The sequence below is a fragment of the Homalodisca vitripennis genome, chromosome X, assembly GCF_021130785.1.
Source record: "Homalodisca vitripennis isolate AUS2020 chromosome X, UT_GWSS_2.1, whole genome shotgun sequence".
NCBI classification, from domain to species: Eukaryota; Metazoa; Arthropoda; class Insecta; order Hemiptera; family Cicadellidae; genus Homalodisca; species Homalodisca vitripennis.
The window spans coordinates 82,798,503-82,813,728 of record NC_060215.1 but is presented as its reverse complement, the minus strand read 5'-3'; the positions used below and the strand labels follow the sequence as shown (position 1 = coordinate 82,813,728).

At 33.6% G+C, this 15,226-nt stretch overlaps 2 protein-coding genes across 2 annotated transcripts in view; both read left to right on the top strand.

Moving 5' to 3' along the window:
- LOC124369272 (phosphoglycerate kinase) overlaps nucleotides 1-3,080 on the top strand; it is a 40,765-nt gene extending 37,685 nt beyond the window's left edge. Inside the window, exons 7-8 of the mRNA XM_046827184.1 lie at nucleotides 1,105-1,304; nucleotides 2,821-3,080. Of these exons, the coding sequence (XP_046683140.1) occupies nucleotides 1,105-1,304; nucleotides 2,821-2,861 (241 nt within the window). The 3' untranslated portion in view covers nucleotides 2,862-3,080. The remainder of the gene's footprint in view (nucleotides 1-1,104; nucleotides 1,305-2,820) is intronic.
- Nucleotides 3,081-13,285: 10,205 nt separating this feature from the next.
- On the top strand, nucleotides 13,286-13,882 carry LOC124369493. The gene has a single exon (XM_046827506.1). The coding sequence runs from the start codon at nucleotides 13,286-13,288 to the stop codon at nucleotides 13,880-13,882; it is 597 nt and encodes a 198-aa protein (XP_046683462.1).
- The last annotated feature ends 1,344 nt before the right edge of the window (nucleotides 13,883-15,226 follow it).

The window sequence follows — 15,226 nt, the reverse complement described above, 5'->3', positions numbered from 1 at the left end:
TAATAACTAATTACTTTTAATCTTAAACCCTGTATTCACATGCTTTAACTTTTAAAATTATAATAAAGTCATACATTCTGGAAATAATATTTTAGTTTAGACCTAAATATGTTGTGATTAATTATACAGTTGTAGATATCTGGAATTAATTTTTTAAATGTACCTCCATACAGATTTCTGTAAAGAGTTTTAATTTGTGACATAGAGGAGCAATATTTAGTTTTTCCTTCTGTAATAATGAAGTGTGTATAATTGGCATTACCTTCAGGGATCTATTATATATTACATCTCCAAAAACCATTATTATACCCAATTTTTTAAAATATGTTTTAACTGATTCATTAAGTTTCAAAATCAATATTAATAAATTTTTTCTACTTTGAATTTTGTTAATTCTAATGATGTCTTCTTTCTTTATCACCCTGTAAATTTATATTTCATAGGATAGATGTAAATGTGTATAAGAAAAGTAAATTACTCTCAGGACTGATTGACTGCACAATAAGGACTTTTTCTAACATCATACAACCCTGAATTTATTTTACATTTTATAAACTTGTGCTCGTCCCATCATCAATTTTTTATGGGGTCATATCATATGAGGTCCATTTGTGGATAGCAGTCAAATTCCCCATATTCCGCAAAACTAGCAAGTTATTGTGTATGTTGATTTCAGATTTATTTTACCTTCTACTTAGCTGTAACAGACTTGGCTCCTGGAATCTGAGTCCATGTGTGTCTAAAGACTGAGATCCAAAAGAAGTCGGCGATGAAGAAGCTTTAAACGAACTTTACACACAGTTTTTATATCAGACTGTTTCTCTACATTCAGCAAAATTGTGAATGAATGCATTCACTTCTAAACCTTTTGTTGTCTGAATGATCAGTGGCTGTTGAACATTCTCGTGGTATAAGAGAAGAAATAATTACGTAGTGGAGAGTTTACTAAAAGTAACACACAGCATTATTTTTTGCAAAAACTGGTGTGAAGATCTGGTTATATAATTTAAAGATAAAATCATGATATGTCCAAAATCACGACCAATTTCCAAACGAAGTATCAGCCTATAATTCAATCTATTGATATCTGTCTTATGTTGCCAGGCCAGCAGGTGTGTTTGAGTTTGAAAACTTCTCAAAGGGCACAAAAACTTTAATGGATGCTGTGGTGGAGGCCACTCAGAAGGGAGCCATCACCATCATTGGTGGAGGTGATACTGCTACTTGTGCAGCCAAGTGGAACACTGAGGACAAGGTCAGCCACGTCAGCACTGGTGGAGGTGCCAGTCTTGAGCTGTTGGAAGGTAATGTTATTATTTTGTAATTATTTTAGTGCCAAATAACAAGTAGTATATGATCAGTTGTAAATGTGAGCTTTTCCCTTGACAGTTTTTTCAGGCCACACTGGAATGATACTAAAATAAGCTGGAAGAACTTGTGACTAAACCAATGCCATGCCAAAAAGCACACAAACAGTCTAAATATAAATCACAAGTTTTTTTATCGTTAACCCTCCATCTGTTACCCTATACTTTTGCCTTGGGAAACTTCATTTAGGAATGAGTTTAGCTACATCATTGTGTTCAGAATTTTTCTCACCAAGATCATCTGCTTCAAACATCTGTTCATTGATATATGTTGTAAAGAAAGACCTTCAACACAACCATTGTTTGCAACATTTCTGTAATGTTAGACGACCAGTTTCACTAGTCGCTAGTATTTGGTTGTTTCTCGTAATATTATTAGAGTTGTTATCAAACAACCTTGTGAAATTTGCCATTAAGTGGTATAGATATCTTCAAAAAATAAGTAAATTATCAGTGTTTGTTTTATGATCAAACTATATGATTTCGAGAGGACTATAGCCGCGATATTGATGCACCGGCATTACTCATTGTGTATTTTAAACTTTTATTTATAAATTTTAAGCTTGTACCTATAAACTATACTGTGATCAATGGTTTATTTGTGATTCATTTGCTGTACAATAATTTAGTGACATTCACAGGTTTGTTGGCTAAATTGTGATTTAAAAATCGTTATACCTAGACCTACGCCTAGATTACAAATTATATTTATTTCGTTATTTTTTATTTATTGAACACTATGAGTGACCTCATATAAGTATATGACCTCAAATAAGTCAGGTGAACTTTAACATTTTATGCTCTACAACATAGAAAAGGTCTCAAAATGTAATAAGCATACAGAAAATATCTAAAAATATTAGAATGTGAATATCTAATTTTTTGTAAAAAGACTACATTTTACTATTTACAAATGTTGAGAGAAAAGTGGAATGTTTTGATGTTTTGCATAAAAAACCTTTTTTAAGACATTTTGTATATTTTGAAAAGTAATTTAAAAAATTGTTTCTATTTTTTATAAGGCTTTACTTTTGGATATTTTTGTTTACTTTTAATGAAAAGCAAAAATCTAAATTTAAATAAAAAACGTAATAAAACTGCATATCAATGTTCCTTGTTTCATACTGAAAAATAAAATATATAATAGTGTGTACTTTACTTCAATAATAAATATTCTACATAGGTTTGAATGAAGGAGTACACAACTAGCAAAATAGTGCCTGTCATTATAGGAATTTCAACTACCAATTTCAGGGTAAATATACATATCAATATTTTTTATAATTTTGCTCATGTTTCTTTCAAATTCTTTCTCAACTTTATACAAACACTATACACATACATGTTTATGTATACTCAATATGTTTCTGGTTTTTGTTCGCCAGGAAACTATTATTGGTAAAATTATATTTGCGTGTATGGTATGCTTAATTTCAATAAACTTGTGTTTCAGGTAAAACATTGCCTGGAGTGGCAGCATTGAGTGATGCTTAAATGCGAGTGAGAATTATGACAGCAACTACTGCCCTCTTCTCCTGTTCAGAAGAACTAGCATAGGTTGTATGCAAAGTGTTAGCAGAATTGATTCAGTGTTGTACGGACATAATTTATTAATATATTGATAGATAAATTTTCCCCTAAATATTAAACTTGTTACCAAAAATGTTATTATTTTGTTAAAAAAGGAAATATACTTGCATTCCAAGATGTTAACTTTTGTTCTTCTTGATTTCCTTCTTTATTTCTTAAATGTGTGTTATTTATTTACCCATCCATAAAAACATATTACCTAGAGTAACTGGTCTGAGTTTCCAATAATAAATACCATACTTACCAGACAAGTCGAAATTTGTTGACAAAAATACAGTGTGAATGTTGTGTTTGCTCCAGTTCGTCTCTCTCTTAGTGCAGCATCTGAAATCTAAAACTGTCACAGGGTTGACTCCTGAAATCTGAAGTGACCCAAAAAGATGGTGATGAAGAAGCTCAAAACAAACTCTTTGCATCATTTTGACATTAGATTGTCACCGACTTTCTTGGATCTCTTCAGATGAACATAACTCTAGATTCCAGGAGTCAGGTCTGCAACAGCATCAGATTTAATATGCTGCACTCTGAGAAAGATGAACTGGAGCAAACGCAACTCTAATATTGAATAAACCCTTTTCACCACAGCTACTTTATGTGTAAAAATACAATGTCGAACATTGTCATAACACTGAATTACATCAACTGCCAAGTCTAAATAGAACAATAATTAAGCTAAATATAAAGAAAAAAACTGTATATATTTTAGAGATTAGATGGGAAAAATAACTGTTTATTGTGATTTACTATTGGAAGAGGAGCCTTACTTTTCCAAGTTCAATATTGCAATAGCACAAACAATCAAACACCTGCTTTTTTGTTGTTTATTATGAACAATACAATACAAATGAAAAATTATTGAAATATTTCAAAACCTAACTAAGTTATTGTAATTTAGAAAATAAAAATTTGATGAACTAGTTTTAAGAAAACTGGGTTTAGTTGTACAAGTAGCATGAGTATAAAGTCCTTGGTGACTAGATGATTTTAAAATTATTCATTCCTACTGCTGAGACATCCATAATATTAATGAGCTATAAATTTACCTTCTGACATTCCTTACTATTGCAACACTGTGACACCTTAAGATATCCACACATTAACATTTTGTTGTTTGTTAAAATTAAAAACACAACACAATCACATGTAAATAAATAATACAAATATTTATAGAGCACAAATTGCTACGACTCAGTTCCCTCATTTTCGTGCGTGCTGGACGAACGGTTTGCTACTACTGGAGGAAGGAAATTGTCAAGACCGTATCATTCAGTTCATTGTCAGAGTCACTTTTGACTGCTTTGTTTATCTCATAATTTGTGGACTATTTGTAGGCTTTAATTTATACTGCAGTAGTTGTATCCACATTGTATGAAATGTTTAGTGTAATTATACTGTTGTGTAGCAATATTCTTTAAAAAAACGGGTTTTGAATGATCTACCCATTTGTCATAGATAGTTCTTGGAACAATCTCTATACCGTATTTGATTAGTTCCACTGCGGAAACAATTATCCTCGTCTGTTTTTTTACAAAGAATTATTAAGTTATTGATTTTATTTTTGTTAACTACACACTGGTAAACAGTGTTACTCATAATCTATCTTTTACTTATTCCTATATGGCTGTTTGTATAAATCGTCGCAACTCCTGAAAGAGACAGGTGGAGCCCACTTGGGTACAACGTAGAAACATGCTGCTTGATAAAAAAAATTTCAAATTTTTAAGTATGAAAACTGAAACTATCTTCTTACATTTGTATTCACCTTTTTAATTCCCTATGTAAATAAGAACAAGTATAACTTATAAAGTTTCAAAAAAAAGTAAGTGTGTAATGAATTTTTTTTATTTCTCTGTATTATACAAAATGTTAAAAAATCTGCACTCGTATATATCTCTCATATTTGGCAAACGGATTTCACCAGCTATAAGAAATAAAATCAAGATAGATAATATATTTTTTATTTCATTTATTATGTACAGTACCATATGTAACCATTTAGTAACAGAGTAGTAAATATTCGATAAGCCGTTATAGCACTTTTCGGAAGTACCGGTGCGCTGATCTCATCGGCTCTTGGCGCTCGAACGCTATCAATAGTGGTACCCAGAGGCTGTCAGCAATAACTCCTTAAAATCACCATTGATACCCATGGGACTCAATATGTAAATTATGTACTCCTCTTATTTAGAACGGTGTTTGATATTTATTGAGGAGAGAATGTTTACTAAACAAGGATATTGTGCCTTGCTCTCCACCTCCCTAGGTAACTGTAATCTGTTACCTTGTGTAGCAGAGTTGCTGGAATCCTGCAACTCCTCAGCTACTTATCAGAGAATCAAGTTTAAATTTATATACATTTGAGGTTTAAGTTCAGTCTCATTAAATTTTGAAAAAGGGCACTCCAGAAAGAAGGAGTATGTAAAAGCGAGTCGAACGCTCGTACCGCCCAGTGAATTGTGATTATCATCAATGACATGACATCACTTCTTTTCACTATAATGTTGTCTTGTAGTGGTCTTCGGACCTATCTACGACTGAAGAGACTAAACAAAGTCGAAACAACAGAAGCACACCTCCATCCTGAAAGACGGAATGGTTGTAATTTATTGACGCAGGCTCAATCAATTTAGAACATGCAAGCCACGCCGGAACGGATTCGGACACACACGAAACGTAACGTGCGCCGACATCAATACTCGGAGAGGTTGATGTTTTGGTTTTGAATTCTAAATGTAATTAAAACAATTGGCAAAGGGTTTATCCCTTTCAACCTTATAAAAATGATAACCTGTAATGGCGTCAATAATTCCCCATCACTATTACGCGCAACCGGGTTAAAGACGTGGGGCACGCTGATTTTAATCGCAGCTATCAACCAGTAAAAGCCATCTTGGCTATGGGAACCCACACGATCGCCCGGATAAGCAGATGCTGACACGAATTGTGAAATAGAGCCTAAACGTGCAACTGTTTGATGGTTACAAACGATCTTGAATGTCTGATTGAGAAGACGACCTCATATCACCGAGGATTTAAGAACTACACACCCTACCGCAACACCTTATACCAATACAAATTTTGAGTGTTACACTAGTTAGGTGCAAGTATTCAACACTTCACTTCTATATTTAAAATTCTAAATTTTGAAGGTTTGTGGAAAGAAGCAAAGTGCTATCAATTTGGGGTTTACATCAGGTAAGAACGCCCTAGTGGCGGATCGTTTCATCCAATGTAAATGTGTGTTGCCTTGAGCAACACCAAGAAGTACCATCTGTTTCGGTCTCAGAGCTAAAAAAGCTCGTACCTCATCAGGTGTACACTTTAGTACACGACAGATTTAATAATTAAAGGTTAACTTCAGATGAAGAGATTCTGAAGTATAAAATTTCGAAAACGAATTAAAATCAATTGGAACTTAATTCGGTTAAACTTGTAATTTTGAAATTTTGGAACAAACTGATTTCTGAGTTCACGGGGGCACACCCGAGTCTGTATTTAGAACGGTGTTTGATATTTATTGAGGAGAGAATGTTTACTAAACAAGGATATTGTGCCTTGCTCTCCACCTCCCTAGGTAACTGTAATCTGTTACCTTGTGTGTAGCAGAGTTGCTGGAATCTGCAACTCCTCAGCTACTTATCCAGAGAATCAAGTTTAAATTTATATACATTTGAGGTTTAAGTTCAGTCTCATTAAATTTTGAAAAAGGGCACTCCAGAAAGAAGGAGTATGTAAAAGCGAGTCGAACGCTCGTACCGCCCAGTGAATTGTGATTATCATCAATGACATGACCATCACTTCTTTTCACTATAATGTTTGTCTTGTAGTGGTCTTCGGACCTATCTACGACTGAAGAGACTAAACAAAGTCGAAACAACAGAAGCACACCTCCATCCTGAAAGACGGAATGGTTGTAATTTATTGACGCAGGCTCAATCAATTTAGAACATGCAAGCCACGCCGGAACGGATTCGGACACACACACGAAACGTAACGTGCGCCGACATCAATTACTCGAGAGGTTGATGTTTTGGGTTTTGAATTCTAAATGTAATTAAAACCAATTGGCAAAGGGTTTATCCCTTTCAAACCTTATAAAATGATAACCTGTAATGGCGTCAATAATTCCCCATCACTATTACGCGCAACCGGGTTAAAGACGTGGGGCACGCTGATTTTAATCGCAGCTATCAACCAGTAAAAGCCATCTTGGCTATGGGAACCCACACGATCGCCGGATAAGCAGATGCTGACACGAATTGTGAAATAGAGCCTAAACGTGCAACTGTTTGATGGTACAAACGATCTTGAACGTCTGATTGAGAAGACGACCTCATATCACCGAGGATTTAAGAACTACACACCCTACCGCAACACCTTATACCAATACAAATTTTGAGTGTTACACTAGTTAGGTGCAAGTATTCAACACTTCACTTCTATATTTAAAATTCTAAATTTTGAAGGTTTGTGGAAAGAAGCAAAGTTTGCTTCTTTCCACAAACCTTCAAAATTTAGAATTTTAAATATAGAAAGTGAAGTGTTGAATACTTGCACCTAACTAGTGTAACACTCAAAATTTGTATTGGTATAAGGTGTTGCGGTAGGGTGTGTAGTTCTTAAATCCTCGGTGATATGAGGTCGTCTTCTCAATCAGACGTTCAAGATCGTTTGTACCATCAAACAGTTGCACGTTTAGGCTCTATTTCACAATTCGTGTCAGCATCTGCTTATCCGGCGATCGTGTGGGTTCCCATAGCCAAGATGGCTTTTACTGGTTGATAGCTGCGATTAAAATCAGCGTGCCCCACGTCTTTAACCCGGTTGCGCGTAATAGTGATGGGAATTATTGACGCCATTACAGGTTATCATTTTATAAGGTTGAAAGGGATAAACCCTTTGCAATTGTTTTAATTACATTTAGAATTCAAAACCAAAACATCAACCTCTCCGAGTATTGATGTCGGCGCACGTTACGTTTCGTGTGTGTCCGAATCCGTTCCGGCGTGGCTTGCATGTTCTAAATTGATTGAGCCTGCGTCAATAAATTACAACCATTCCGTCTTTCAGGATGGAGGTGTGCTTCTGTTGTTTCGACTTTGTTTAGTCTCTTCAGTCGTAGATAGGTCCGAAGACCACTACAAGACAACATTATAGTGAAAAGAAGTGATGTCATGTCATTGATGATAATCACAATTCACTGGGCGGTACGAGCGTTCGACTCGCTTTTACATACTCCTTCTTTCTGGAGTGCCCTTTTTCAAAATTTAATGAGACTGAACTTAAACCTCAAATGTATATAAATTTAAACTTGATTCTCTGATAAGTAGCTGAGGAGTTGCAGATTCCAGCAACTCTGCTACACAAGGTAACAGATTTACAGTTACCTAGGGAGGTGTGAGAGCAAAGGCACAATATCCTTGTTTAGTAAACATTCTCTCCTCAATAAATATCAAACACCGTTTCTAAATACAGACTCGGGTGTGCCCCCGTGAACTCAGAAATCAGTTTTGTTTCCAAAATTTCAAAATTACAAGTTTTAACCGAATTAAGTTCCAATTGATTTAATTCGTTTTCGAAATTTTATACTTCAGAATCTCTTCATCTGAAGTTAACCTTTAATTATTAAATCTGTCGTGTACTAAAGTGTAACACCTGATGAGGTACGAGCTTTTTAGCTCTGAGACCGAAACAGATGGTACTTCTTGGTGTTGCTCAAGGCAACACACATTTACATTGGATTGAAACGATCCGCCACTAGGGGCGTTCTTACCTGATGTAAACCCCAAATTGATAGCACTTTGCTTCTTTCCACAAACCTTCAAAATTTAGAATTTTAAATATAAGAAGTGAAGTGTTGAATACTTGCACCTAACTAGTGTAACACTCAAAATTTGTATTGGTATAAGGTGTTGCGGTAGGGGTGTGTAGTTCTTAAATCCTCGGTGATATGAGGTCGTCTTCTCAATCAGACGTTCAAGATCGTTTGTACCATCAAACAGTTGCACGTTTAGGCTCTATTTCACAATTCGTGTCAGCATCTGCTTATCCGGCGATCGTGTGGGTTCCCATAGCCAAGATGGCTTTTACTGGTTGATAGCTGCGATTAAAATCAGCGTGCCCCACGTCCTTTAACCCGGTTGCGCGTAATAGTGATGGGGAATTATTGACGCCATTACAGGTTATCATTTTATAAGGTTGAAAGGGATAAACCCTTTGCCAATTGTTTTTTAATTACATTTAGAATTCAAAACCAAAAACATCAACCTCTCCGAGTACTGATGTCGGCGCACGTTACGTTTCGTGTGTGTCCGAATCCGTTCCGGCGTGGCTTGCATGTTCTAAATTGATTGAGCCTGCGTCAATAAATTACAACCATTCCGTCTTTCAGGATGGAGGTGTGCTTCTGTTGTTTCGACTTTGTTTAGTCTCTTCAGTCGTAGATAGGTCCGAAGACCACTACAAGACAACATTATAGTGAAAAGAAGTGATGTCATGTCATTGATGATAATCACAATTCACTGGCGGTACGAGCGTTCGACTCGCTTTTACATACTCCTTCTTTCTGGAGTGCCCTTTTTCAAAATTTAATGAGACTGAACTTAAACCTCAAATGTATATAAATTTAAACTTGATTCTCTGATAAGTAGCTGAGGAGTTGCAGATTCAGCAACTCTGCTACACAAGGTAACAGATTACAGTTACCTAGGGAGGTGGAGAGCAAGGCACAATATCCTTGTTTAGTACTCCTCTTAAGTGTTGGATACTGAGGCTTAAAATGTGGATTGGAAATGGAAAACATTTGCTTACAATGTCGGATGTAATGGTGCTTGATAATATCCATATTTGAACTTACGAGCTTGGTGCAGTGGTGGGGAGAGTCAGAGTGTAAAAACGGTAACTTATTATAATGAATATCATATATTCTAGCAATGTTTGTGAACATATCAACACCAATGTAAAGATTCCTGCTTATACTACAGCTGGAATCGCAACAGGCGAAGCCCTAATGGGTATGCTAGTTTTACGTAAGCATCAAATTTTTACATGAAGCGTCAGTAGTTTTTATTACAGTTTGAAAAGGAAAACTATCATTTTTTTTGTCTTTACTGTGTATCAGTTTTAACTTTTATTCCTCTGAAACCAGCAATCGGATCACATCATCACACGGATCATTATTTGAACACACGGTTAACAAAATTGTTTTGTTTGAAATCAAATTTTAATCCCCTCAAGAAAAACTTTTACAGTATTGTACATATTCTAATGGAACATTTTCTTGCCTTTGTGGGGTCATAAAATTAATTCAATTGTACGGTTTTAATTATTAAGGAATTAAAAGTTATTATTGTTGTTGAGTTATTAGTGAATGAATTTAATAATTATACAAATGATAATCATTTGTATGTATACTGGTTTCATGAAATGATGTAGCTGGATAGGGGTGGGAAAGGCAGTATGACATAATGAAAAAATATCTTTTTAATAAACTTAATAAAGAGAGTCAAATTTCCATCACCCCATTATTTATTTATTACCAATTCTTAAAGTAAACCATACTATGTTTATTAAGTTAATTTCTTGCTCACCCATGTCAGATACTTCACAACCGTTAGGCCTACATATCAAAACAAAGTATGTAATTTTGTTGAAGAATAAGACAAAAAAACATATAAAATAGCAAATGACTTCAGTGCTTAAGTGAAAATAAACCTACAAAAAACACTCATTAATAAGAATTTATTCCAGAACACTGCGCCATGCATCAGACACAACTGTTTCTGAGTATAGCCAATATTTCACACACATGTAATGTCCTCCACCAGACTAGGACGGTCTTGTTTCATTCTCAACACAGTAAAGAACTGCTCAGAGCTCGGGAAACTCAGTCACTAACGTGACAACTGATGACGTAGGGATTACTGTAACAGATACTTTGTACTGGATACTCGTCTGTCCCGAGAGTAGGTACAAGTTACCGCAAACCAAAAGTATCCGCAGGGTAGTGCTAAAGGTACTTTTATGATACAGATACTTTACATGTTTACTGCCGTTCCTGGTACTAAGTAATCAGACTTGTTTAGCAGTAACAGTACTGGAACATGTGTACCTGGACCATTTTTATGAACTACTTTGTTACGCATGATTCTAAATCAGTACCAGTACATTTTGTGCGTGCTTACTGAAAGTACCAGGTCCAGGTAAAAACCACTAGAAATAGTTAGATCTACCATTCGTTCCCTCCGTTGGTGCGCCCCTCTAGGGTTTGGTTAGATGTTAGGCTTATATTATACATTTTTATAATGTATTGGGAAATGTAGTCAAATCATATTGTTTTTCTAGAGAGCATATATTTACTCCTTGAACATATTTGAAGAAGTGTTGTACTACAAATTTTAAAGATCCAAAAAGCCTTACTTTCATTTGACTCATATTGTATTTATTAATGTCAAGTATACATTTATGAGCCAATCTCATTTAGCCAATTTGGTGACAAGGAAAGACTGATGTGTGTATTTAACGAGGTACTTTGAACCTTACCCATTGAAATATAGTTGTGTATCTTTTGATCCTATTTCTTGATAATATGAATTTGGTGAAAGACTGGTTGATAACAGGTTGAATTATCATAAACATAATAATTTTTCCTTCATATACAATTTTAATTTATATTTATAAACAAGTTATATGTTTTTTCATTATTTGTTCTTGCTTATTTCTGTACCACAGTAATGTATCCCAGATTTTATTACAACAAATATTTAATCACTACATTTTTGGAAAACCCTACACACCTGGAGTTACATTTATACATAGGTTTGTAAAACAAAATAATCAAGGACAATTTATTTTATGAATTTTTATTTTTGACTTATGCAAATTGTGAGTAGAATGTTTTACACTATGAAATAAACTCTTCATGCCATTATTTGGTTGAATATTTTTAATAATATAATGTAATAACACAATTTGCACTAATTCATATTTTATTTATTCAGTTTATTTCGCTTTATAAGTAATTAGGGTCATAAACAAGAGGATTTAATTTCATGAAAATACAGTGTAGCCTACATTATATTGCCTGACAGAGTAAAAAAAACCTATTGGGCAAATAATCAAGTTTTAATGTATGAAATCAAACTTAGAAAAGTTTATTAAGTAATATATTAGTAGGAGTAATATTTATTCTAATAAATTAAAATAATTTGTATCTATTTAAAGATTAACAAAATACTTAGTCGTTAATAAAATGTTGGTGGAATTTAATTCTAAAAGTAAGAACAGGAAATAAAAAGTATGCTGTTTTGATTTTAGTGCTGCGTACTTGTGTGTAAATTAAAATTGTCTTGCCAACTCTTTGAATAATTGTAATGCATATATAATTGCATGTAGTGCGTCTCATTTCATACAAATAGGAAAAATGTTTTTTTTCAAACTAAACAAACACACAAATTAACACTGATCAAATACCAAGTTCATTGACTAATTTCAAAAAGACTTTTGAAATAACCAGACTTGTTATGATTAACAATAAATGAATAATATTTTTTAAACGATACCTTTTCTCGTATCATACATTTTTTCATTTATATCACATGATTTTCATATAGAATAAAATTGTCCAGTTGCCTGCAAATTCGGACTATTTGAACTGTTATTTTACTGCAAATAAAGATTTATTGTATTATCTATTGTGTGTAACATACAACACAGGTTGTGGTACACAGTTTCAAAATTCATAAATGTAATAAATTTACAAATGATAGTTTTCTGTTTTTATTCACTAGAACAGATCTTATTTAATAAACAACTATTTTCATGATATTATGTTAATTAAAATTGCTGAAATTATATTTGTATATGTTTGCAAACTTGTACTAACAATAAAAACATTTTCTGCTTTCATTAAATATATTATAAAATGCTATGTTTATATGTTCTTATAGTTTAAACTATACTCATCACACATTAAATGTCTAAATTTATTTAACTGGGAAAATTTAGTTAATCATAAAAGTATGTTAGCTAAAAATATATTGAACGTTTGGACTATGTGAATATAAGTAATATGATACTCAGGTTATTATATTTGATTATAGATTGAATCTAATCCAATCTGTTTACTTTATATATAAAACAAATTAAATGACTATATATATATATATATATATATATATATAAGAATTGATGACAGTTGTATTCTATGATTGATTGGTGTCCAAGTTTCGGAAGATTTATTGATTTGATAACACACTGATAGTGTAGTCTCTGATGTCTACAATGCCCACTTCATTCATTTACTCATTACTAGGTGATCATTTTTCATAATGTTAAAGACATGTGTTCAGTTGGTTGGATTGCTAACAGTGTTTGTTAGTTCTCAAAAATTGTTCACCGGACACTGTCCACCAGTGATAGCCATGGAAGGTTTTAATCGTGACCGTTACATGGGAATCTGGTACCAACAAGCAGCCTTCAAGCCCTTCATGAAGGACGAAGTGAGCTGCACCCACTTCAGGTACACTCCAGTGGCTGGAGGAGGTTTCCAAGTGGAGGGACGGAAGATGGCTAGGATGACCAACGGACCTGTGTCCGTATACGGAGTGGCACAACCAGTGAATTCCAGCAGTAAAACTTCAGGTAAATATGTGGTGACTCTTTTTGGAGAGCTAGTGAATGAAGTCAGTTCCTATACTGTACTTCACACAGACTACAGTGAGATATCTGTGGTGTGGAGTTGTGATCCACGATACAGGCTATGGAATCTACAGAACGTACAAGTGTTAACTAGGCAAAGGACGATGAACACCACTCAACTTCTGGCCTCTGCTCTTAGGGCTTTGCTCCCCAAACACCTTGACATGCTTTTTGATAATCTTAGTCCAGTTGACCAGACTCAGTGTGAAGAAATCTTATCGATGTAAACACTGTCCGATAACTTTAAGGACTGTCAGCAATTTATTTTGCCACAAGTTATTTATTTTTTTCTTACAAGCATTTTAATATGTAAAATATAAATGTTTTTCTATACAGTATTGTCTCATTTCACCAACAAATTACATGAAGACTTCTGTTTACTTTGGAAACTCCTAAGTTTAAAAATATATTACAGACATACTTTATAAACTGATACCAGAATTTGAAATAAGCTGTCAAACCATTGGTTTTTAAAACAAGTTTAAAATCCAACTTGATCTTATTTGATCAACTTTATTTCTTACATAAAAAGATAACCAAAATTTCGTAACTCTGTTTTTAAATACAGGTTTTTATATTTTAGGATATGATAGAAAAAAGCCTGTTAGTTCTAAATTTAAATGTTCATGATAGGATTACAAATGTAAGGGTTAGTTTTAAATTTAAATGTACATGATAGGATTAAAAATGTAAGGGTTAATCTAAATTTAAATGTACATGATAGGATTAAAAATTTAAGGATTTGTCGTTAAAGATTGATTTGGAAGATTTTAAATAAATTCCAACTTTTAACTCACTTAAAAAAAATGATAAAACATTGGTCATAATGAAGCAAAAATTTAATAACACTCTTAGTTGTTGGTATTAAGTTAGTGCTAACAGTGAAAAATTACCTTATTTCATAAATAATCATGATTATAAAACACTGAAAATCTCACATATTTTGAATCAAGGCTTAAAGATTTGTTTGTGTGGTGAGTAGACATGAGGGGTTGGATTTGGGCAGTGGCAATGTAGCAGTGTAAATGAAAAAGCTATGTCAAATAATGACTATGATTAACATCTTCACTGCTAGTCTATACTGAATGTCAGGGTTGTGGTCTTCAGTTCGACTAGTCGATGATCACAGACTGGCCCCAAGTCCAGAGGGTTTGGTAGAGTACCGAATTCTTCTGAAATTAGTTTTAGTTTAATTGTTATATTTATTGTTACATATGCTTTTGTATTTTTATATAATAACAAATACAATTTTTAATATTACTAAGAATTTAGTTCATTAAGTTAAATTAGTTTTATGCTTACAATATGGGAGTTATTAAGTTTTTCTAAATCTTGAACATGGATTTGTCACTGGCATGATTAAGGTTTGTGATACCTTGCGAAAACTTTGAACTGGTGTACTCCTCATTAAGATAGAATAATGTGCCAATTCCAGTTTTGGTTTGGGAGGAGGTTTATTCCTTAACTTTTTAACTTTCCTAGAGCCACTGTATTAACCACCACCCACGGAACCGCCTTGTTCCAGACTAGCTCATACTAGTGATGAAAAACACACATTTATGTTGGAATTG